This window comes from Leiobunum rupestre, chromosome 2, assembly GCF_980474605.1.
Source record: "Leiobunum rupestre chromosome 2, qqLeiRupe1.1.hap1, whole genome shotgun sequence".
Taxonomy (NCBI): domain Eukaryota; kingdom Metazoa; phylum Arthropoda; class Arachnida; order Opiliones; family Sclerosomatidae; genus Leiobunum; species Leiobunum rupestre.
This window is the reverse complement of record NC_143385.1, coordinates 76,355,982-76,380,672: the sequence shown is the minus strand read 5'-3', so window position 1 is coordinate 76,380,672 and position 24,691 is coordinate 76,355,982. Positions and strand designations below refer to the sequence as shown.

The window sequence follows — 24,691 nt, the reverse complement described above, 5'->3', positions numbered from 1 at the left end:
GTAGGCACCCGGGAAATTTTGCAAAACAGAACTTTTAAAAAAAATTCAATTTTACAACTTTCTGGAATATTTTCGTGGTCGCCCTAAGGAACGAAACACGCTGTAAATTGGTGTTGATCCGTGGCTTGGTTTGCATGACATTATGACCAAAAGCCAGATTATGCTTTGATTTGGGGCAGACAGTCAAAGGCAAGCCAAGGAACTTATTCATATTTTTTAAAACCTTAGAACTTTACTAGGTTGGTCTCCCGCCTTAAGCATCACCATCTGACTCATTAGTGATCTACAGGCCTTGCCTAGCTGAGCAAAAATCGTTACATGATTCTCATTGTTGAAATTACTATACAGCTAAGAAGTTTAAGCAAACATGGATTTGAATTGCAAAATCTTCAGGACATGTTTAAGAAAAAGGGAGGGGAGTAAGACAAATGATCTGACCAATTTCCTTTCATTGTTTTCTCTCTCAGCTTTTAAGTTGCTTTCCCTCTGTAATCAAAATAAGATAAAATAAGTCAAATACACTAATTTTCTAGGAACAGTAAAAGAAATGAACTTACAATAGTGGAAAAAAAACTTTTTGAATTTTCTTCTATAGCTTTCCTACCCATTTCTGGTTTCTAAAAAATTAATTAACTTGATTAGGATATTATAATTAGATCATTTAATAAACTGAGATGTACATGAAAAGAGCTGAAATCAAGCATTTCAGCTAAAAAAATTATCTAGTTTTGTTTCATTCACATAATAGCCAAAGAGTATCCGAAAGCCTAAAAATAACAGCCAAATTATTTTAAAAATAGCCTATATATAAATAATTTATAGCAAATGCAAAAATATTTAAAAAATGAGTAATATTAACACACTTGAAAATTTATAGTTGAATAGTCCATAGTAAAAGGGGGACAAAAAGCTAAAAACTAATAAATTTCAAGTAATGATAAACTAATCAAATACTAGGATCAATAGGTCTTAGAGAATAAAAATAAGGGGCGCAACTCGGAACAAAAAGATCGAGTCAAAAAACCAATTAAAATGGAATTAAAACAGCTAGAATTTCCTGTGGTAGATCAGTTTCGCCCAATTTGCAATCATCATTACCGCTCAGGGAATCTGGCTTGTGACTAACTAAACCAAATTCCCAGCGCGATACTGATGAGTTCCAACTACAGTGAAACTGGTCTACTGCTGGAAATTTTAGCTATTTTAATTCCATTTTACTTTTTTTTATCTATAAGACCTATTCGGCTGTCCCATGGCAAAACCTTTTAACCACCACGATCATAATTTTGAGATATTTGACTTTTTCAAAACCTAAGTTATAAGATTTTAACGTGGTTTTTAATGCGAAAATTATAAAATCCAAAACCATTTTTTAAGTCGTAAATAGTTAAATATTTATGACTTTTACCTGAAACTTTTACAGTACTTTTGTACATGCCTTAGTAAAACTGATGCGTAAAAATCTAATTTTTCAAAAATTTGGTGGTTAAAAGGTTTTGCCATGGGGCAGCCGTATTGGTCTGAGTATTTTTTAAGTTTTATCATTACTTTGTTAAGGTTTAGCTTTTATGCCCCCTTTTTATTAAAGACTTTTCAACTTTTTCACGTAATTTTATAGTCCATAAGTGGTTTTTATTAACTAACTGAAACCTTAGGGCTACTAGGATTTCTAATTTAGAATTTCCCAATGATTTTCCATTGTTCAATTGGAAGCCACATTCACAATGGAATTTTTTTTTTAAGTGGAATTTTTTGGGAGTGTTATCATATTATAAGATTATTGTACATGCTAGTACTAAACATTAACTCTTATATTAATTACCTTCCTTTGAGAAATCACTATATTACTAAAACTCTTCCTTATTCCAGTTGTTGGACTAGCTTTATCAATAATCTCAACTTCTTTTATAAAGGAATCTTCTTCATCGTCATCTAGACCATAGGAATCAAGGTCATAAACTTCATTATTATGTTCCTTGTCAAACATTAAAGAGCCAAATAGACCTAAAATAATCGAGGTAAAATTCATTAAAAAACCAATAACACAATTTTTAGCTATAACATGTTATTTTAAAACACAATTGTCCAAATAAGCTAAATAGCAGCAAAGTTTTGACAAAATACATCATTTACATAAATTCACTTGATCAAATTCACATTGCATATAGATAAATGCAATTTTTGAGTTTTAAGAGGTCATGAAACGACATAATTTTCTAAAAATTTAATATTTATGGCATAACAGCACTATTATTGGAGTTAAGTTGAGAATTTGTAATGGTTTAGGTTTATTAGTCCAAAAAATTCAAAAAATTCCACTTTAAAATTATAAAATCCACCAAAATTCCAAGAAAACCCAAAAACATTACTTTGCAAACAGTTTATTATTGAGTTTTCAACTTAGGCAGTTGTTTCTTGGAAAATATAAGAAATACTAAAAAAAAATTAAATTTTCATGGAATGACCGGAAGAAAGCAATTTAAAACAAGTAGCAATGGCACTAATGAATTACGAAAATTCTTAAAATATTTTAAAGTTACCAGATGTTATTCCTCCCCCATTTACGTTTCTTCCCTTTGCTTCATCAAAATAAGTTGTGACATAAGCGCCACCCTTTTTGGCATACTGTTCATTTCTTTGCGATTCCAATATTATCTGCTCCTGGGCCATTTGCACCTTAGTAATTGACACTGTTAACTCAGCATTTCAAAATGAATGTGTATCATTTCACTTACTCTCTTTTCTATGTAATCATTTTCATAAGGCGTGCTCTCATTGGGAACGTCATCATCTTTAATGTTACCTTTGAACATTAAATCATGGTCGCTTATACCAAAAATTAGATGTTCTAAATCTGTTAGGAACTTAATATGTTCCTTTAACTCTGGTGTGGCTCTTCTTTCATGTGCGTGCAGTTTCTCTAGTTGCATCTGGGTTTTTGAACTTGTTGGCTCATCAAGAACAAAGAGTTCCTTCAGTTCACTTTTTGTAAAGTATCTATAAAACATTACATTATACCATTATAAAATTATGTTTACTTTGAGGTCAGAGGAATATTAAATAATAGTTCAATTCTAAAAGTAAAATTGTCATAATTCCAAAATATATATCAGGAAGTATTAGGCTAGATTATTGTTGGATAACTGTTGACCACTCCGCCACCCCACCTAGTAACTAAGTTCAACATATCACTATCCAAACACTGAATTTTTATGTTTACTTAGAAAATAATATTTACAAGGAAGGTCAAATTTAATAGGCTCACTTTCCATTTAATCACAAAAGAAATGTGTGAAATATATCTAAATTTTATAACTGCTCTCCATCAATACAGTTTAAACCTACTAAAATTTATAGAACCGAAGATTCCTCTTTAATAAGCAAGGTCAAATTAACAACATGCGTGGCCCTCAGTAAAGCACTAGTGTAGACTTGTTTTGCCAGGTAAGGCAGTTCTTGTGATACTAAATCAGCATTACCTATCAGATCTTCTCTAGCCATAAGATTATTTTATGAATAGCATAGGGACCTAAATAATATTGGTGTACATTTAGCCAATGCATAAAAATGGAAAAACTCTTATAAGGTCAAGATAACATATTTAAAGTATTTCAAAGTAATTAATTCTTCTCAAAGCATTTCAAATCCAATAAATAATGGAAAAGTTTTTAAAATAATATTTAAATAAAAGTATTTTATATTATGAAATTAGTTATAGGCATGAGAATCGTAAAAGTGGTAAAATTAAGAGCTGGCATAAGAGGGGGAAGAGAAAAGTCACCAATGTATGCTTCAATCACATTGTAAGATGCGAGTGTTAAGGAACAAATAATAGCTTACTCTTCAAGCATGATGGAGATGTATAAATGCATTATTGACTATAAATTACATTTAGATAGCTTACCTATGTGGATCTTTGTTTTGGTCACCTTTCGATGTGGCCTGTCGAGTGATGGAATCTTTAAAAATTTGTCTTCTATAAATCTTTTCCTCTATTGTTCCACAGGTAATAAACCTATATACGACAACATCTCTCTTTTGGCCAATCCTATATGCTCTGTCCACTGCTTGGGCATCAGTAGCCGGATTCCAACCTCAAAGTGGAATATTTATTAATTTTAATAAAATACTTAAAAATCCCTTTTCATAAGAAAACTTGCACACACCGTATATTAAAAGAATAGAATGCCATAAAATATTCTAACTTGCTTTAAAAGCTTTCAGGCAAGAAAAAGTAATAATAAATTTTTTTTAGCTTACTTGGATCATATATGACAACTCGATCTGCAGCAGTAATGGTCAACCCAACGCCACCAACCTATGAAAAAAATAATTGTTTGAAATTGGCTTTACAATAATTTACAGTATTTAAATTTTATGGAAAAAACATCAATGAATTGAAATATTTAAAACATTTTAAGAATAGTTAGAATGAATTTTCTTCCACAATCCATAGAAATCACAAGCGATTAAATTATTTTTCGTCAAAACATCTACTATGATAGTTTTTTAGTATTTTACATTAAGGAAGTAAATATGGAAAAACTTAAGACCACTGCAGTTATAGATTTTAATAATTTATACTAATTCTTCAAAATAAAATACCCACAAATACCATCCACCCTGTAAATCTTCCAAAAGGTTGGTTGTTCACTAGCCAGCATAATTACACAAAAATAGACCTTGTCACAGTGGCGTTGCCAGGGATTTCATTTTGGGGGGGCCAATCTGGGCCAACTATTTCTAGTAGAACTTCGATAGGATGAAATGCCAATATATATTTTTCCCTTCGGTTTTACAAAACACACTTAAGCAACCTGATTCCCTAATATAAGCAGTGGCGTACCTAGAGGGGCAATCCGCCCCGGGCGACTTTTTCTATGGACAGCATTGTTCATTCAATTACAAAAAATTGCGATTTTAGTAATGGTTACGTTGCACAATAATATGTTTATTTAGAGTCGTCCCAAAACAGCTGCAGCATTTCTAAATAAAGGCATTATTGTGCAACAAGGGTGTGATTATTTGTTAATTGAGTACTACGCACAAGTTAGCCAGTAAATAGTTTAAATAGTATCATAGTTTTTACTGCTTTTAACCATTAAACGATTACATTTTGGAAATTCGGAGGAGGGGCAATTTCGTGATCCGCCAAGAGCATCAAAGGTTCTAGGTACGCCACTGAAGATGTGCTAGTAGATCGATAAGAAAGTATTATCTTAATAGTCTATACATTCTTTTGCAGTTGGGGGAGCTACAGCATATGTTTTGGGGGGGCAATAATGAATTTGGAGGGCCATGCCCCCCCCCCCCCCCCCAAAGGTTCTGGCGACGCCACTGCCTTGTCATGTATTACATTTTTATATGCCCACAAAGAATATAATACAACAATATTAGTGCTTGCTAAAACAAAGCTACAGCCAGGATCAATAAAATATGCAAAACCACAATTTTAGATCTTTTTTAAGCTAATGGTTTTGTTTTAAAATAAATGTATTCCAAAAATCAACAATATAGTAAGGGAAATATGGATTATGAAAAATCCATAAGAAACCAATAAAATCCAGTTTTTAACAGCAAAAATCGTATAAAATCATTTTCCCAAAACAATAAAGATTTTTTTGAACAAAAGCTTGTTCATTATTTTCAAATGTCAAGTATTATATTATCAACAAGGCATTTTAAAAATTGGTGTGATCATTTTATCTTGTACTCTAGATTCAAAATCAGTGCCTTGCACGTAGTCAATAGTGTTTACCCAGTAGCTGCTGGAACTTTGAAAAAATTAGCTCCATAGTTATCATGGCAACCAATTTTAGATAAAGTATTACAGCAATTGATGGATCGAGGCCGATTTTTTCACTCTGAATTCGAATCTGGGGTACCGAGTTCTATATTATACTTGATTAAACATACAAAAAAAGGAACCATGGTAATTATGAAACCATGAAAATAAATTAGCAGACCCCCAGCATGAAAATTGTATTCATATTATCAAATTTACTACTCAAGATACACAGTGCTGAAAATTTTTAGTGGAAATTTTAATTAGATTCTGAAAGAAGCCTCATTCATCAAAATGATATAGATGCTTTACAAAAATGAATGAATCACCTGAGTTGTAAGTAGGAACACCGGATAAGTACTGTTATTCTGAAACTTGTTAATCCTGGCTTGCCTCTCTTCCATCTTAGTGACAGTGCCATCAAGTCTCATAACCTTCCAATTTCTAAATAAGTACAAACAGATAAATTCTTAGTACATGCCAATACAGCACTGTAACCCTACTTACAAACATAAAATATTCCAGATAAAATCATTGTTAATACGACCTTCACTCCCGCTTGTTTAGGTTTATTTGGAGAATACAATACATTAAGATCATAATTTGAACTAAAGGCTTAAGAAAGTAACCGCCCAAGGACTGTTTTTATTGGACCATCACAGAGAATGAAAGTCTTGGCTGTAACTAAACCAATTACACTGAAATCAAACAATGGCGCCTTAATTTGTCTCATTTAGTTAAGTTATCAAAAAAATTAAAAATAAAATGATAAACAAAATGTGCATTATGAATTAACTTATGAAAACCTAAGATTACACTATTTTATCTAAAAAACATAGTTCTCGCCTTACGCCTTTTCTTATTAAACAATAAGAAATGAAAAACGCTAATCATTGTTAAGTAAAATTTATTTAAATAAAAACATTTTGTACTTTGCGTAAAGCAATATACTTCCATTGAAGTTCTTGCAATGTTAACTTTGATGTAAATGAAATTTTTGTCACCAGTCTTTTAATGAAAAAGCGAAGGCATTATTGAAAATTGAAATACTTTCAAAGTCAAAATTTATGCTTACTTGTAGAATCAGAATACAACATTTACTATTAGAAACAAAAGTTGTACATTTCTGAAAATTATTTTTGATTTTGAGACCTAACACCAATTTTTTATGGCTAAAATGTATATTGGTGTAAGGGCCGCAAGGTGGCGCCAGGCGTAGGAGCTGGCATATCGCCAGCTGATAAGAGCTCTTCTACATATATATACCCCAGACAGAGTAAGAGGAGGGAGAAAGGGGTCCAGACCGGTGGTTGATGTGGTTTGTTAGTTTGGGGCTCTCAATCCCAAGGGGTAATGAATGCAATAAACGATATTGTTGATCCCATAAATCGTTCGTCATAAATTAAAGCGTTACATTTGGTGGCCCATGGGGGGGAAAATTAGTTAAAAGAGTAAAAATAGAAATTAAAGTATAACAAACGATTTCTATAGTCTACAAACTACGAGAACGAAGACGGGAAACCGACAAAGCGGAATCTGGCAACACGGGAGAACACGATTCATTATATCCCGCCAACGTGCCAATTTGAGACGTCTTTTGAACCCATACAACAATGTGGTCTGAGGTAATGTTACTTACTGGTGCAACTATCAGTTATGTGCTTATATGGTTCTTAACATGGATCGCAAGTTATGCATTTCCAACTTCAAGACCTTGATATCTTTTGTACAAAATGCTATCGTTTTGGCCAAAGGTTTTACGCTTGCTATTGGTAAGCATATTTAGAATATTTTAAGAGTGGAAGTCTACTCATAGAGGGTTTAGTATTAGGGGCCGACAATATCCTAGATGGCTCGTACCAATGGACAAGAAGACCAAGACCTAACACTAATATTTCGTCTAGTCACAATCCCACTCGCTCCACACCACAGCAACGCACCAGTCTAACAGTGGCCTCAGCAGAGCGACGACATCGTGAAGCCTTGAAGATGTTCAGACAAGCTACTGGGCAAACTGTAAACCAAACACCACAAGGAACCCCAGTTCGAGGTAGTCCGGGATTACCAACAGGGATAGCTCCCATGATACGTAATCCAGGTCCAAGCGCTCCACCATTGCCTGCAACATTCCAACAAACAATAGGGTCATCTACACAGAATCTATCTCCACGACATGTACATTTTCATGGTACTGGTGGTCAAGGGTATGTACCGTCTCCAAATAGATTATCTTTGGGTTCAGCTATCCAGCCAGGGACGAGGTTATCCTCAGGAAGCGGACACAGTGGAAGTACAGCAGGAGTAAACCCATTCCAACAAAGCCAGGGACTAAGTACTACAGCTGGTGCGAATGTAAGTTCTATCAAAATACCACTACCGACTTTTTCGGGGGTTAATGAAAATCCAAGAACGTTTATGAAAGAGTTATATACATTTGCTAATATTAAACAATTGAGCCTAGAAGGAATAGCAGCCATTTCCAGAAGTATATTCCTTGGTGAGGCGAGTATGGTACGAGGAATTTGAACTAGAACATGATCCCTCTACATGGACATGGCCACAGTTTGAAAGAGAGTTCACAAAGAGGTATATGAACAGTGGTCGAGAGGATCAAATTCGAATGGAAATAGATTGGACCCAGCAACAACTCGATGAACAGGTAACACAATTTATATATAAAATAGAACGTAAGAATTTGTCGCTGTTACAAACCAATGACTAAACAGCGATTGGTGGAAGTCTTAAAACGAAATGTCTTGCCTATCTATGCACATCACTTGGTTACATTTCAAAGTGACAATATAGGAGATCTGAGACAAATGTTGGTAAAATGGAACAGTTATTTGGTCCGAAAGATATCACAATGAATATCGCAACTGAAATAGAAAAAACTATATATAATCAACCATGTTTGAATTGTGGAAAAACAGGTCACCCGCAGAGTCTTTGCCAGTCAATTCCGGGACCAAGGGCCTACCGTCCCCCAGCACCTAGAGGAGGCAGAAATACTTATCGACAAAGAAAACCTGTCCCGACTACAGGAGAGTCTGGTGAAACGGGAAACGAGGAAGGGGATTGAAAGGTGCAGGGCATCAATCCACCAAAAAGGAACCTGCCATAATGACGATGCAACTTCAACAATCATTCGGTATTTATATTACTTTAAACAATACTAAAAAACAGTTGGCCTGTGTAGACACAGGTGCTGAAGCAAGTTTTGTGACCCTTAAGTATATAAAAACGATATCACGAGACAGTGAAATGATTAAAACTAACGATATATGTTTTCAAGCTAGTGGCGAGACTTAACCAATTTTTGGCCAAATAGCAGGGTTCGAATTTATAAAACCCACCCAAAAAAACCCACGGGTTATTTTGGGTTGGACCCACCTTAAAAAACCCACAATAAAGCCCACTTAAAAAAACCCACCTTAAATAGTATCAAAAATGACGAAAAAAGTTTAAATTTATTGTTTAATAATTAAACTATATTAAAGAATTTAAAAAATTAAACTTTAATTCTTTAAATTCTATAATAATACAAAAATATTGCTTTTTTATAAAACGTATTTACACAAAATACATTACCAGTGTTTTGGTAAACACTAATCTAACAGTAGCAAGTTAACAGTGTTAACTAAACAGTAAGTTTTAAACTTCTGCAACTTTCAATAAATATTTAGCAGAACATGGAGCAGACGATACTTTACGTCTACGAAAGATAAGAATAAGAGCGATAAATAAGTAGTGCTAAATTGAAAATAAAAAATAAAAATGAAGTAAATCATCGATTTAGGGTATCATTTTAGGTAAAAAACCCTAAAAAACCCAAAAAAACCCAATAAAACCCCAAAAAACCCAATAAAACCCAAAAAAGCCCAATGGGCTGGGTGTTTTTAAAAAAACCCGGGTTTTTTAAACCCTGCCAAATAGAGCTATCAACCAATCTTGACGGAATCCATACGGGAGTGGTACTTTTTAACGTTGTTGGATCTCTACCATGTCCAATCCTGCTCGGAACAGACTATTTCACAAGCCTTGGAGCAAAAATAGACTTCAAAGAGAACTTCTTTAAGTGGGACAAGCATTCAGTTACGCTGTATCCAATGACAACAGAGGACAGCTCAAAAGAGTGCTCAGTCTCGGAAAAGGTCATGGCTGAAGTGCAATCGGTAATCAACAAAGAAAACACAACTGAACAACAACGTGGTGAGTTAACACAATTGCTAAAAGAATTCCCAGCAGTGGTAACTGACAAGAAAGGCAGTACCGATTGGATCCATCATACGATCAATATCAAACCTGGTACTAAGGTCGTAAATCAAAAACCACGCCAACTAACGAGAAAAGAACGAGCCATTGTGGAAGGTGAAGTAGACCAAATGCTACGAGATGGGATAATAGTACCATTGACGTCACCATATGCTAGCAGAGCGCATATAGTTGGTAAGAAAGATGGAGGGTTGCGATTCTGTGCGAATTATAAAGAACTGAATGAATGCATAGAAGACGATCCATATGGTTTTCCACGAATAAATGGTATTCTATAAAACAACCTAAATATCTAAGCAAACTCGATTTAAGAGCAGGTTTTTGGGAGGTGCCAATGGAAAAAGGAAGCGAAAAGTATACAGCGTTTGTGATGGAAAGTGGTAAATATGAATTCAAGTACATGCCCTTTGGTCTCAAGATGAGTCCAGCAACCTTCCAAAGACTGATGGACAGAGTCCTGAAACATGGAAATAGATTGGGAGTCGCCTGGTATTTGGACGATATCATCATAGACAGTCAAACCTGGGCCGAACACCTAAAGGCTCTGAGATGGGTTTTGTCACAACTACAAAAGGCTGGCCTACCGCTCAAGCTGTCCAAATGCTTTTTTGCCTGCAATACTGTCAATATTGGGTCATCAAGTCAGTACCGAAGGGATATGTATAGATCCGTCTAAAGTCAAAGCGATCCGAGAGTACGTAATTCCAACTAACACCTCGGAACTTGCTACTTTTTTAGGAATGGTAACTTATCATACCCGCTTTATCCCAAACTTTGCTGATTTAATAGCACCATTGCAGTTTCTAAAACACAAGAATGTTCAATGGAGATGGACGAAGGTAGAGCAAGCGGCCTTCAACTCACTGAAAGAACAGATTGCAAAGGCTGTTATGCTGCATGTACCAGATCCAGACCTGCCCTATATTGTAACTACAGATGCAAGCCAATACGCAATTGGAGCCATGTTGTCGCAAATCCAAAATGGAATAGAAGTACCGTTATCTTACGCCAGCCGGATTTTCAGAGGACCAGAGGTACGATATAGCATACCCGAAAAAGAATGCTTAGCTATTGTTTATGCCTTAGAGCAATTTCGACATCATTTACATGGCCAACACTTTACGGTAGTTACAGACCACAAGGCTTTGAAGTGGTTATTTAATTTAAAGAACCCTAAGAGTAAACTATTACGATGGGCTATTTTGTTGCAAGAATATAGTTTTGATGTTGTCTATATTCCGGGGAAGGCGAATAGAGTCGCTGATGCACTGTCCCGTTCTGTAACGGAATTTGAAAAAGACAAAATAATATCATCAAAGACTCTAATGACTGTCTATTTAGCCGCAGGAAGTCAGATGTTGGAACCCATTACAATGCAAGACATCATGAAAGAACAAGAGGGAGACAAACAATGGAAAGACATTATGGTTGATCTCCGTAAAGGTAAAGAACATGATTTATATGAAGTATGTAATAATATTCTGTATAGAAAGGCCACTCCATCAAAATCAAGGAAGATAGTAATACCCCATGGCCTACATAATAAGATGTTCGAGATGTATCATGATCATCCTGTTTCTGGCCATAGAGGATATACTGCAACAGAGAAAAGAATCACTACCAAGTATTACTACCCAGGACTGAGAAAACTGATAGCGGAAAGAGTACAGTACAAAGCAACAAACCATAAACCAGCAGGTAAAATGATGTCCAATACCTCAACCGATGGTACAAATCAATTGGTTGGAATTGATATGATGGGTCCACTACCAAAAACCGCACGAAATAATCGATACATCGTAGTAATAGTCGATTACTTCACATAACTGCCTTTACAGTCGCAAATGTGTTCCTAAAATATATATCACGTCATGGCTGTCCCGAACGCATCCTTTCCGACAATGGGACGCAGTTTACATCAGCTGTATGGAACGAGACGTGCCAGCTATTTAAGGTAAAACCTGGACTCACCACCCCATATCACCCACAAACAAACCTAAGTGAACGGGTCAACAGAGTACTGGGTGAACAAATAAGTATATACGTAGGCAACTCTCATAACAAATGGGACTTGGGCCTTGATTTGCACCAATTAGCTATAAACTCAGTATACCACTCTACGGTTAAAACGTTCCCATTTTATCTAACTTATGGTAGAAATGTGACCCTTCCGTGGGATGATGAGAACCAGCACAAAGCAGCAGATGATATAGATCCAGCCACCTTAAGGGAGTATGAACAAAATACGTTAAACGAGCTCCATAACGCCTTAGATAGTGCACGCAAGTATGCAGTCATAGCACAAGCAAAACAAAAGTTGTACTACGATAAGCAGTATACGAACTCTGACCTAGAGGTTGGCCAATTAGTATGGAAAAGGTCCCACAAACTCTCCAATAAAGAGGCAGGTGTGATGGCAAAATTGTTACCTAAATGGGAGGGCCCGTATAAAATATTAAAGAAGCATGGCCCGTTAACATATGAGATACAAGATTGGCAAACTGGACAATATGAAGGCAAATGGCACATTAATGAACTTAAATTTTATATCAGACAGGATTCTAATGCCGACTTTCCTGACGTTATTAATGTCACTTTACCTACTACAGAGATAGACGAAGACGATTCAAATACGACCGAGACGAACTCAATACCTCAAGATGATGGTGATCAAGAAGCAGAAATGCTAGAATGTAGTCTTATAGAACCAGAAGCAGTATTAGCAGAACAAGAACAACAGACCGAAACCGTAAATACCGTGTCCAATGTTGTGAACGAAAAATCGTCTGATCCCACATACATCACGAGAACTAGTCTATCGAAAATCCCCAAAACTGGGCAGAGTAGGTGATGTATATTACTATACGCCTATACCAACCGTACAACAAATAAGATCCATGAAAGAATTAGAACGAAAATGGAGGTATTTGGGAGATGCTACCAATGGGTTAGATACCACACAAGAAATCGTCCAAAATGCAAAATAATAAAAAAACAAAAAACCGCCGATCTAAATATTGATTGTCCTTAAGGGTTGTTAATGATGATATTCTGACCCAAGTGTTTATAAATAATAATAAAACATCTTTCTCTTATAGAATGGAGAAATCCTATGTCTTATTCCTAGGTGAAGATGAGTTGCCAGTAAGGGCAATCTTTAGAGGTAATCTGGCATTTCCAGTGATTCCAAAGCACATTATCCGTATGCTGAATTACCAGGGCGACATTACGCACGCTGATGAAGATAAATTTCAACAAAAAGCTTTAGACGTTCACGTAGGGGTAACCTCCATCCAACAGGATAACATACTTATAGATCCGGCTACAGAATACAGACTGATGGGACTCCCAGAGGAAGAACCAGTGCCCAGAGGACCCTATTCCTTTGCATCACAACCAAATAAGAGCGAACCTAAAGTGACGTTCGTGTCATCAGGATGTTCGACAACAGTGGAGCAGCGCATGGTTTCTTTTGCGCCATCTGTTCCTAAACAGTCTACGAGCAGGCAGATCATCCTCCGAGACGGCCAACAAACCACTACAAACAAAGATCTGTCACAACAACGACGACACTGCTATAGATGCGGCAGAAGAGGACATCTGGTGAGACAATGCCACACACAACGGAGGGCATTGCATACCAACGAGCAAAGAAGAGTCCACGGATTGAAAGAGCAAAGACAAAGTGAACTCCCAAGGCCGTACAAGTACAGATCCTAACTTTGTTAATAGTATAACGGACTAATAGTTAGGGAATAAGATAAGTTTGACGCGCATATACCAAAAGAATATATAAATAATTCATATTAATTAAGTGTTAAAAAGTTTAAGATAATAATTGTGTAGAATAACAAGTGTATAAAATATTAACCAACTAATAGCTTAGCATAACATCTTGTATTAATGAGTAACAAAAATAGATATCGAATAATAGTCTTATATTAAATAATTGTACATATGTGGGAAAAAGAGAGACCGAAACTAACAACAAAAAAAACGGGGGAGAATGTAAGGGCCGCAAGGTGGCGCCAGGCGTAGGAGCTGGCGATATGATAAGAGCTCTTCTCCATATATATACCCCAGACAGAGTAAGAGGAGGGAGAAGGGGGTCCAGACCAGCGGTTGATGTGGTTTGTTAGTTTGGGGCTCTCAATCCCAAGGGGTAATGAATGCAATAAACGATATTGTTGATCCCATAAATCGTTCGTCATAAATTAAAGCGTTACAATGGGTCATTCCATGTCAAATGTCCCGATTTTGTAAAAAGTTCCCCAGGGCACATTAGGATTTCCCACTAAAGCTATTGATATTACTAACGTGTAAGCTTTCGTCGGAATCACGCATGGTGCCGTGGGGAACCTTTTACAAAAACAGGACATTTGACATGGAATGACCCTTATGCATGGCATAACAGTGCTAGTTTTAGGTCTTCTGAAAAATAAGAGAATAGATTACTAGGAGATTATTAGGTTTATATTTAGGTGATATCTATTAGCAATTGGAAACAGAAATATATTCAAACACCACTTAAAAAATTATAGATTTTTAATGAAAACATATTGAGGACACTCAGCTCATCTGTTCTATTTTTGAAAATCCTACACTGAGGTATAAACCCATGAGACAGTCAATGAACTTCATCCAAGTACAACAGCTTGAACAAATACACAAATAGTTGCACTTCCCAAGAAAGAAAACCCATACAAATGGGTGTACTGGTGGTAGTTCAGAAAGCAAAATACTTATTTTACAATGCCTTATTTTTGAAAAACCCTTTACTGTTATGGTTCACCAGTGAATTTCTAAGAATGAAGTTTACCTTTAATTATATTTATGTTAAAACAGTAAAGTGACAAAATATTCAAATTTAACAAACCTATCCGTTAAAATCTTTTGAGTTATATCAAGTATCTTTCTTGACATGGAGAATACCAAGGTACGGTGTCCTTCGTCTTTCAAATTTTCTAGTAATGTAATCAATGCTTGCATTTTCCCAGATTCTTTCAATAACAGTTCAGGATCGACATTAAGGGACACCAAATCAGCGCTTGAATCGTTTAAAAGTTCTTCATGGGCTTCTTCACTACAATGCACGATGAATGACAAATTCAAATTATTTTTATACGTTGCCTTAAGAGTAATATATTAACAATTAAAGTAAAAAAAGCTTTCACTTAAAAAATTACTTTCCCCACAAACTATCCTATATTCCACCCATTACATCAAAGCTATCTTTAGGATTTTGTCAGGGCTGGCGCTACCACTATACAATCCCGCTAGAGCGCAAGATATAAATTTTGTACCTATACACCATAAACGTTCGCTTACATGTATTTTGTATAAACTTATTTACTCATATATAAATCTTACATACTGCTATATAGACGAAATTTGCTCCAAACATTAATATTTTTACATTGTGAGGTCACCATAACTTTTGTTATTTGTTGTATAATTAATCCATTATCGCAAGTGCACTGTTGCAAAACAATAGTCATCTCTCACTTTACGAAATAACCTTGGGGAAAAACTTAAAAGTAAAAGTAGTAAGTAGTAGTAAGTGTTGCCGAGTATCTTTACTTCTCATTAGCTAAATGTTTTATCAGCTCAGCATCTGAGTAAACTCTTAAAATGATTTAAGGCATAACCATGGCCTAACAAGCAAGCGAACAAGTAGGGAGTTGAAGCGGTGTTTTTACGCTGGTGAAAACTAGACTCCAGAGTTGTTTTTTCTGTAAGGTACTTTTCTCAGTCAGCAGGACAAGATGTAGGATATTTTGGCTCCAATTTTTTTTGTCTTGTATGTAAATAATTTAACTGAATTTTTTATAAAAAAATGTTATTATTAAATCAATAGTATAATTTATTCTTAGTAACATAACACAAACATTGGAACCGTTTTCATGAGTGACAAGACCATTCAATCTAGCCATATATAGATGCATAGATAAATTACAAAACAAAAAGATAATTATATTTGCAACAACTATAAATTTCAGCATATACAAAATTGGTACGAGTGAGTAAGGGGGTGTTTAGCTCAAATCGCCTAGGATTAAAAATAGTCTGTCCCCTGCCCTGATTTTGAGACAAAGAAGTGTAATTTGGTGCAATTTTAGGCATTTGCTGAACTAGTAGGAGCGTTAACAATAACATTTGACATAATTCTGGTTACTAAATCCACAAAACATAACCCTTATAATTTAATTAGTACAATTTTTTTAGTAGTAAAATTGGGTAAAACAAGATATGTTAGCGCAATACTACAGAAGTGACGAATTTTTTTAATTATCTAGATTAAAGAGCAAATATTAATTTCCACTCATCTAAACTGTATACAGTTTACCAACATTAAATCTCCTAAAAAAATTTAAAGACCACTGCTAGACCCTCTTTGAAGTAAGTCCCTGTGCTCTTGATTCTCATGGCCATGCCTTAAGAGGATACTGCCCTAAGTCATTACTTTTTTAGATTAAATACTGTATGCACAAGATACAGTATTTCTAAATGAATTCAATTTAATGTTCAAGTTTTTGTACCCGCATGCAACCTTGTTAAACACAAACACTGTCACCTCATTGTTCCATCTAATCGAAGCTGGGCACAAGCTTTCCTGGAAAACAACCTGGGATGATCACAGATCTTCTTCAGCACATTGAGTTCTACCAAAGGGGATCGTGTTGTCGAAAGTATCTAAAATAGACCTTCATCAAATTAAAAATAACCAAAATGGGCCAAGATAAATACAAACCGCTTTAACGTCATCAGATTTCAAGAAGTTTTCATAAATTTCTATTTGCACACCAGTTAAAAACACCCACAAAATGAACTCGTTTTTTCGTGTCAAGCTTTGGGAGCTAAAAGATAATTTATGGTGATTTATTAAGGAACCAATTGTCAAAAAAAATGTGGAAATTAGCCTTCATAAATTGAAATTATACAGAGAATATTAATATAGAATACCACAATAGTTTTGGCCGTGGATATCCATAAACCAAGTTTTAAAATAACATAGAATGGGTTGACAAGTTTTTGCCACAGGTGTTATTTTTCGATTTTTAAAAGACCACTTCGTCACAGCTTTTCAGCAGTTTATTTAAGTTAAAAGAATTTGCTCTTCCCACTATAAGTGAATTTGATGACTTAGTGGATTAAAATATCCGCTGTTAAAATATCCACTGTATACTGAGAAAAAACGAAAATAAGTCTATCCCTCAATGTTGAAGGTGCATTTCCACCTTGACTTTCAAGAACTAATTAAATATTTACCTCTTCTTGCTAGGACTAACATTTTCTTTGTGCTCAATTGTTTCTGCCTTGGTTCTTCGTAAAAAGAATGGTGCAATACGTGTCCTTAAGTTTTCTGCTACTAAACTACCATATCGTCTCTCTCCAGCTGTTGCATCCTTTTCACGAGCCTTCATAAATTACAAACATCAGTTACATAATACCCTATTTTCATGTTTTTCTGATATTTTTTAGCAATAACATCAACATTAAATGCAACTTGACAGGTAGAAGTCTTTTAATTACGTTGTGCATTGGCCAAACGTGGTAGGCCGAGGAAAGCCCGGTTTTTAATCACTTCTGCCTGTCAAATGGTGTAAGGAAAAAACTGCATTGAAAAGGGCCATACTGGTTTACAGCAGGATTTCATGGACATTGAGTGCACAGAAAAATGACTGGTCACATAAATGGTTATTTTCTACAGCACCAAGAATAGAAATTGATATAGCAACGGCAAGAGCTCAATATTCCCTTATCTAAGTTTAATTTTCATTTCTATTACTAACAGCCAGAGCAACAGCCAGTGCCCAAATACACTGAATTCTATAGAAGCTAGTAATCATATAAGGATATAAACATAATTTTTAAACTTACTCTGGTAATTGGAGTTTCATACTGTTTTTTGAAAGTATTGAATGATCCAAGTAGGGTACCTTGATGGCAGAAATCATACAGAGCCCAAAGTTCCTATACAAATGTTTTTTATTTATTTAAAATATATAAAGGGTTTGAAAAGTCAAAAAAGTAAACAATTTTAAAATTATGACAGCTTTTTAGTATTTTATTAGACATTACGGCAAAATTGCACTACAGCGGCCTCATGTAATTTCGTGTTTTTTTTGGTGGAAAATGTAGCACTTGACGCGTAGATTACGAAACTAATTTTTTTTGGGGCCGCAAATGATAATTAAATTAATTAACTTAATGTTAAAAATGTACTAATTTTAGGGAATTACCGTGTTTTTGTATTTTTGGGTGGCGGAGAATGTAGCACTTGACGCGTAGATTACGAAACTAATTTTTTTGGGGCCGCAAATGATAATTAAATTAATTAACTTAATGTTAAAAATGTACTAATGTTAGGGAATTACCGTGTTTTTGTATTTTTGGGTGGCGGAGAATGTAGCACTTGACGCGTAGATTACGAAACTAATTTTTTTTGGGCCGCAAATGATAATTAAATTAATTAACTTAATGTTAAAAATGTACTAATGTTAGGGAATTACCGTGTTTTTGTATTTTTGGGTGGCGGAGAATGTAGCACTTGACGCGTTACTAAACTCCCCGTATTGGCGCCTGACGGCGCCGCGCACTCGCTTCGCTCAAGCGCTGGGGGCGCGCAGCGCCTTCTCAACCCCATACTAAAAAAAGCGATGGGCCATCTATAACGCGACCTAGAGGACAGTACCAAGCCTTACGCATCAAGTATGTACTTTTAATCTCAACCATTAACAAAGTGGCCCAATAATAGAAAACACCGAGAAAATTAACAAAAACTGTAAAAGATTTGATAAAGTACGGGAATATCACTTTGTGGCCCAAAAATACAAAACACCGAGAAAATGAACAAAAACTGTAACTGATTTTATACAAAAAGGGAATATCACGTGGAATTCATTAGGACACCGAAACTGTGTTGCCGGCGAACACACGACGGAAATAAGTACAACAAAACACGTGCAAATGCCCAAAAATTAGAAATTTAAAATTACATTAAAAAATTAAATAATCAAGGTCTATCAGGCGCAACCAAAATTAATATAAAATTCAATGAAAATGAGAAATTTTTAAAATTAAAAAAATTAAGTTAAACAATTAAATAATCATTTGCGGCCAAAATAAAAATTACCCTCGACATCCACGTGACAATGTCTATCATACGCAACGAAAATTAATATAAAATTCAATGAAAATGAGAAATGTTTTAAATTAAAAAAATTAAATTAAACAATTAAATACTCATTTGCGGTCAAAATAAAAAATACCCTCGGCATCTACGTGATAAGGTCTATCAGGCGCAACCAAAATTAATATTAAATTCAATGAAAATGAGAAATTTTTAAAATTAAAAAAATTAAGTTAAACAATTAAATAATCATTTGCGGTCAAAATAAAAAATACCCTCGGCATCTACGTGATAAGGTCTATCAGGCGCAACCAAAATTAATATTAAATTCAATGAAAATGAGAAATTTTTAAAATTAAAAAAATTAAGTTAAACAATTAAATAATCATTTGCGGCCAAAATAAAAAATACCCTCGACATCTACGTGACAAGGTCTATCAGGCGCAACCAAAATTAATATCAAATTCGATGAGGCCGCTGTACTACACTTCACCCGACATTACAGTCGAATTTTTAGGATTTCATCCTTTTTAACTGGGAGGGGGTTAAACATCAAACATTTGTAGTGTTGATAATTTTGGATGAGGTTTACAGATGTACCTGATATGCATCATTTTTTATCTTTTGGTTTATCCACAGGGCAATGTTCATAAACCACGTTTTTCCTTTTTTGGTGCATGTAGGCCTAGTTGCTTGGATATGGTATTTTGCATATACTCAAGCATTACATTTACATAAAGACTGTCGCAGTTTTGTTTGAATTCCATTTGGATATTTTTCACGAGACACGCGGCTATTCTCGATCGCACATATGGCGTTGGAACTCAACGATCTGAGGCACGATCAGAAGTGCAGTGGAACTATTACGTCGACCAAGATGTTAACCGGCACGCGGAGATAAATTGGCTGAAAAAAGTGGAGAGTCACCACTCACTTCAAGTGTACAAAACTAAAGCAAGACAGAGTGCTGAAGACTGTTACGATGGTAGCTTTCCCAGTGGCCTTCTTTTTCAAGCTCGGAGAGGTGCTTTATTAACCGGTGAACATTGTGGCCAGCTGTTCGGATCTTCGACAAGATGCGTAAAATGCGGTGAAGATGTTGAAACTTTAGAACATGTTTTATTGGCTTGCTCAGCTTTGGATGATTTCCAGGAAATCCAAGATTGGAGAGAGGAGACTTGTTATTTACCCGTTGAAGACCTTCTCGGACTACCAGGAAAGGAATGGAACCCCGCTCTCATCAAACACCTTTGAACAAAATGGCATTGGCAAAAAACTCGTGTAACAGAAGAGAAGTTCCGCGACTCAATAATATCTTTTTTTTGCTCTTGTGTGTTTCTATATATATATATATATATATATATATATATATTTAGTTCAATGTAATTGTTTTAATTCTATGTTGTTGTGCTCCCCTAAGCGGAGCCGCCCTGATATAAAAGGGCGCGTATTGTACGCAAACCAATAAACCATTCATTCATTCATTCATTCACTAAATCTTGGCATCCGGTGGCATGCATTGGGGGATTTGTGCATAAGTTTCAGTTTTTCACCACAAGATGGATTCATGTAGACAATTTGGCCAGTCATTAGCCTAACGTTAAATTCTTTTCAGTTCAAACTTAAGGGGGCCTTGATAGTATTACGGTAATCCATATAATTTCTAATTCATTTTCAGTCTACTTTAATCTGCTCAGTGAGGATATTTTGTTCGATGTATATACATAGTCCCTGGCCTACCCTTACCAAAAAATAAGTTGGCTTTTAGCTTGTATTTAGTTGGTATACACATTTTAGTTGGTATTAAGTTGGTTTTGAGTTGTCAGCATTTTTCAATAAACTAGTTAAAGGGGTAATAAGTGGATATTAAGTTGGCAGTATGGTTTTAGTTGGTAATAAGTTGTTTAATGTGTGGTTTTAGTTAGTATTTAGTTGGTATTTGTCCCAAATACAAACTTAAAACCAAGTTCCTAGACCACTTAATTTTTGGTAAGGGATATATCCTCCTCTTTTTCCTTTCCTATAATTTCTGAGATATTATATTAAACCTTGGGGGGGGGTATTTTTAATCTGATACCCAAAACTTGGGTGATTCTGATGTCTTTCGAGCTTTTGAAGAATACCCGAAACATTCAATTGTTATATTCTCATTCATTTTTTTCTTTTTGCCTTGTTCTTTACTGTTTCCTATTGGTAGTCAGTTCTCTTCCTCTTGGCTTTTCTCTACCTCATGGTGGGTTTACCAACTTTCTGCTGATCCTTACACCTCTTGGCCAATTGTTTTTCCATCATCCTGTCGGTATTAATTCTTTTAGTTTAAATTTCTAGTGATTTAGTCCAACTATTGAGTGTGTTTTGTTGTTCAATTTGGTTTAGTTCCACATCCATATTCTTCAGATGATCTGCAACATCTTCTTTAGTTGTAGCCCGATCCAGATTTTAAATTATAAATTTGGGCATTGGTCTTGCACTTTGCAACATTATAATTTCCTCCTTCGTTCTGCATACTTTAGTTGTTTGTTTTTCGTTTGAAAATAGCACTGGAGATTGATATTTTTTCTTAATAATAAATGCTGCAATTTACTAATCTCTCAAAGCCATTAACTTATAAGTCACTTGCCAGTAGCTCTGCATATGAGACTGGTATGGAAAGACTCTCAGATACTATATAACTTATGATTTCCTTAATATTATATATTATTATACACCATAAACCAATATTATTTAGTGGTAAGCACAATATTGGAAAAAAGTTGTATTTTTGGATCAATAGTTGGCTGGATACATGTTTATATATTGAAACCCAAAGCTATAAAGGAAACTATAATTTTGGTTCTGATTCAATGATTGATCATAATTTGGCAATAGGAAGTTATATTTTATACTAAAGCATTTTTAAAATAACTAAGCATTTGCCAAAATGTTAAGAAAACAACTGGAATAGCTTTTTATATTTTAATAAAAACCAATCCATATGATAAAAATATTACCTTGAGATTATTTTGAATAGGAGTGCCAGTTAATACTAATCTATGCCTGGCATGAATCTCATGAGCAGCTTTGTTTGTTTTAGTTGGATTCTTAATTTTGTGTCCTTCATCCAAAATAAAATAATCCTACATTAGAAAGAAAAACCAACTAATATTAGTCCTGAGCAATGACATAGCTGCCGTCTTTTGGAACAACTGCAAAACTCATTTTGCATGTTAAAATACCACTATTTTAGGGCATAAAAAGCGTGTAAATAATCTTGATAGACCCACACATCAAAAAGTACTATCACTCTCAAAAAAAAATTTCTGAGATTGGATCAATTAGGGTAATATTATTTATCTGGTATTTATACTTAGTTGAGACAGTCCATGGGTCTCATGTTCTACTTTGTACCTTTCCCCCATCAACACAAGAGGGAAAAGGAATAACCTCAGTAGCATATATGTGCTTCAATCAAATTGGAAGTAAGTTTTAAGGAACAAAATATGACTTATTTGATAGAAAATAGGCTCAACATACTTATTCTTCCTAAGTATAAGTAAATAAATATCGTTTATGGAATAGACAGGGTTGGCTGATTTAAATCAATATTTATTATATTTTTAAAAAAGAAAAAAACCTGCCAACTGCTATAATTTAGGTTTAAATATTATCTTTCCTGTATCCCCCCTAATGTTGCACTGGATTCTACCTGGGGGTGGGGATTAAGCCATATTTTTGTAAAGTACCAAAATAGGTTTTAAAAAATAAAAACGTCTATATAATTACTAGCTTAAATTGAATTAATCTCTATATAGATTAATTCTTTAAAAAATTAAAACGTTTGTTTTAGGTAATTAAATTATGATACTAAATTATATTAAACGTTGAAATTTTAAATAAAATTGCCAACCCTTTGAATAGTCTATAGATGATAAAAGAAGTAAAGGAGATTAACTAAATTAAATTGTAGACTTATCTGAACCATAAAAAAAAGGTAAAACAAATTATCACAAAGATTTTTAGCTTTAAATAAAATATATTACCCAAGTGAATTTCTTTCCTGCAAACAATGATAACTTGTCATAAGATGTCACCAAGGTACCATAACTGGTTAGAAGCAATCCACCACTTCTTTGAATTTTGTAAAGTTTATTTTCTTTCTCCCTAAGTGAACTACCATGATAAGCAGCTACTTTCAATCCGTTGGACCTAAAATCAAAATTATAAATTGTAAGAATACCATTTAAGTCTTACGAACAGTAAGGTACAACAAAATAAGTTTTTATGTTCCATGATTTAAATCCCTTTTGGAAAATGCAAAAAAGGAAATGTGTACTTTGATATACTTTTAGTAGGAACACACTGTTTAGGATAAGTCAAATATTTGGTAAAGACTAACTCGGGGTATATAGATCATTAATGAATATGGTAAATACGACAAATTTGTCCCCAAAAGTTTAATTTAGTAAAATATTAGTGATAACAGTTTTGGCAATTTTGTGGTTAAAAAATATTAGAATTCCACCCTAAGTATTTCGAAGGAGACTTTTCCAATACAGGTCAGAAGCACAATCCCCTTATTCTTTTTTAAGCACTGACCATAGTTGGAGAGTGTATCAGTGAAGTATTCCAGACTCGTTTACTCACCCCCTCCAAGTTTGAGTTTCAAAACATCGTCAGTAATTAACATGTACATGGAAATTGATGCCACTAGGCCCACATTACCCTCTTTAACAGTATACTAAACACCCTGAAACACGTTACAGACTTATTTAGAGCTTGATAATTTATTTAAATAAACATGGCAAGTCAAGAAAAAGCAACCTAACGATCGAAGTATCACAAATAAAACTTTATAATACCATTTTGAAATTTCTTCTTGCCAATTATGGATAAGAGATACAGGCATGACAATCAGAGCTGTTTTTATTTGATTAGATTCCATTAACCCAGAAAGAAATGCAATAACTTGAACAGTTTTTCCAAGTCTGAAATATCAATAACTGTAAGAAATAGAGTATGCATCAAAAATGCTAAGGCTATAGTCACATACACAGCTACCACTGCTTTAACTAGGGTTAAACACTATATTACAAAAAATTCAATGCTTAGAACCCAATGACCTTAATTAAGTGCTGCTATTAATTAGAGACTAATGAAGACATAAGCTTTGACCCGAGGATGAAATACCACCAGGGGAGAGACAGGGGAAGAAATACAGTCGGGGTCAGAGTTACTTTCATTAAAATTCCTTCCCTTGCATCAATATATTAATAAATTATTTGAAAATTGTAAATCCAAAAAAAAATGAGGCAATAATCATTTAGGCTTATACCCAAAACCACTGCTTATAGGCCCAAATCATCAAGCTACTCCTACTTTTGAAAATAAAATGTCCATTTTTCCGTAGAGAACCTACAAAAATCTACTGTATTTAATTAACCTGGACTTCACTAAATTATTTTTTTTTGGGTTTTCCTCTCCATCCCAGACTAAAATCTTTCATAAAATGGTTTTTAATCAAA

At 34.5% G+C, this 24,691-nt stretch overlaps 1 protein-coding gene across 1 annotated transcript in view; it reads right to left on the bottom strand.

The window, feature by feature from the left end:
* Positions 1-24,691, bottom strand: part of LOC149959043 (DNA excision repair protein ERCC-6-like) — a 47,546-nt gene that overhangs the window by 4,313 nt on the left and 18,542 nt on the right. The window contains exons 4-19 of the mRNA XM_090166392.1: positions 24,029-24,154; positions 23,210-23,375; positions 22,181-22,306; positions 17,939-18,031; positions 17,327-17,475; positions 16,809-16,914; positions 16,632-16,750; positions 14,934-15,140; positions 6,115-6,229; positions 4,261-4,318; positions 3,905-4,094; positions 2,736-2,997; positions 2,541-2,676; positions 1,823-2,004; positions 558-617; positions 439-486 (exon numbers count right to left, since the gene is read on the bottom strand). Coding sequence (XP_090022518.1) covers positions 439-486; positions 558-617; positions 1,823-2,004; positions 2,541-2,676; positions 2,736-2,997; positions 3,905-4,094; positions 4,261-4,318; positions 6,115-6,229; positions 14,934-15,140; positions 16,632-16,750; positions 16,809-16,914; positions 17,327-17,475; positions 17,939-18,031; positions 22,181-22,306; positions 23,210-23,375; positions 24,029-24,154 — 2,143 coding nt within the window. The remainder of the gene's footprint in view (positions 1-438; positions 487-557; positions 618-1,822; positions 2,005-2,540; positions 2,677-2,735; positions 2,998-3,904; positions 4,095-4,260; positions 4,319-6,114; positions 6,230-14,933; positions 15,141-16,631; positions 16,751-16,808; positions 16,915-17,326; positions 17,476-17,938; positions 18,032-22,180; positions 22,307-23,209; positions 23,376-24,028; positions 24,155-24,691) is intronic.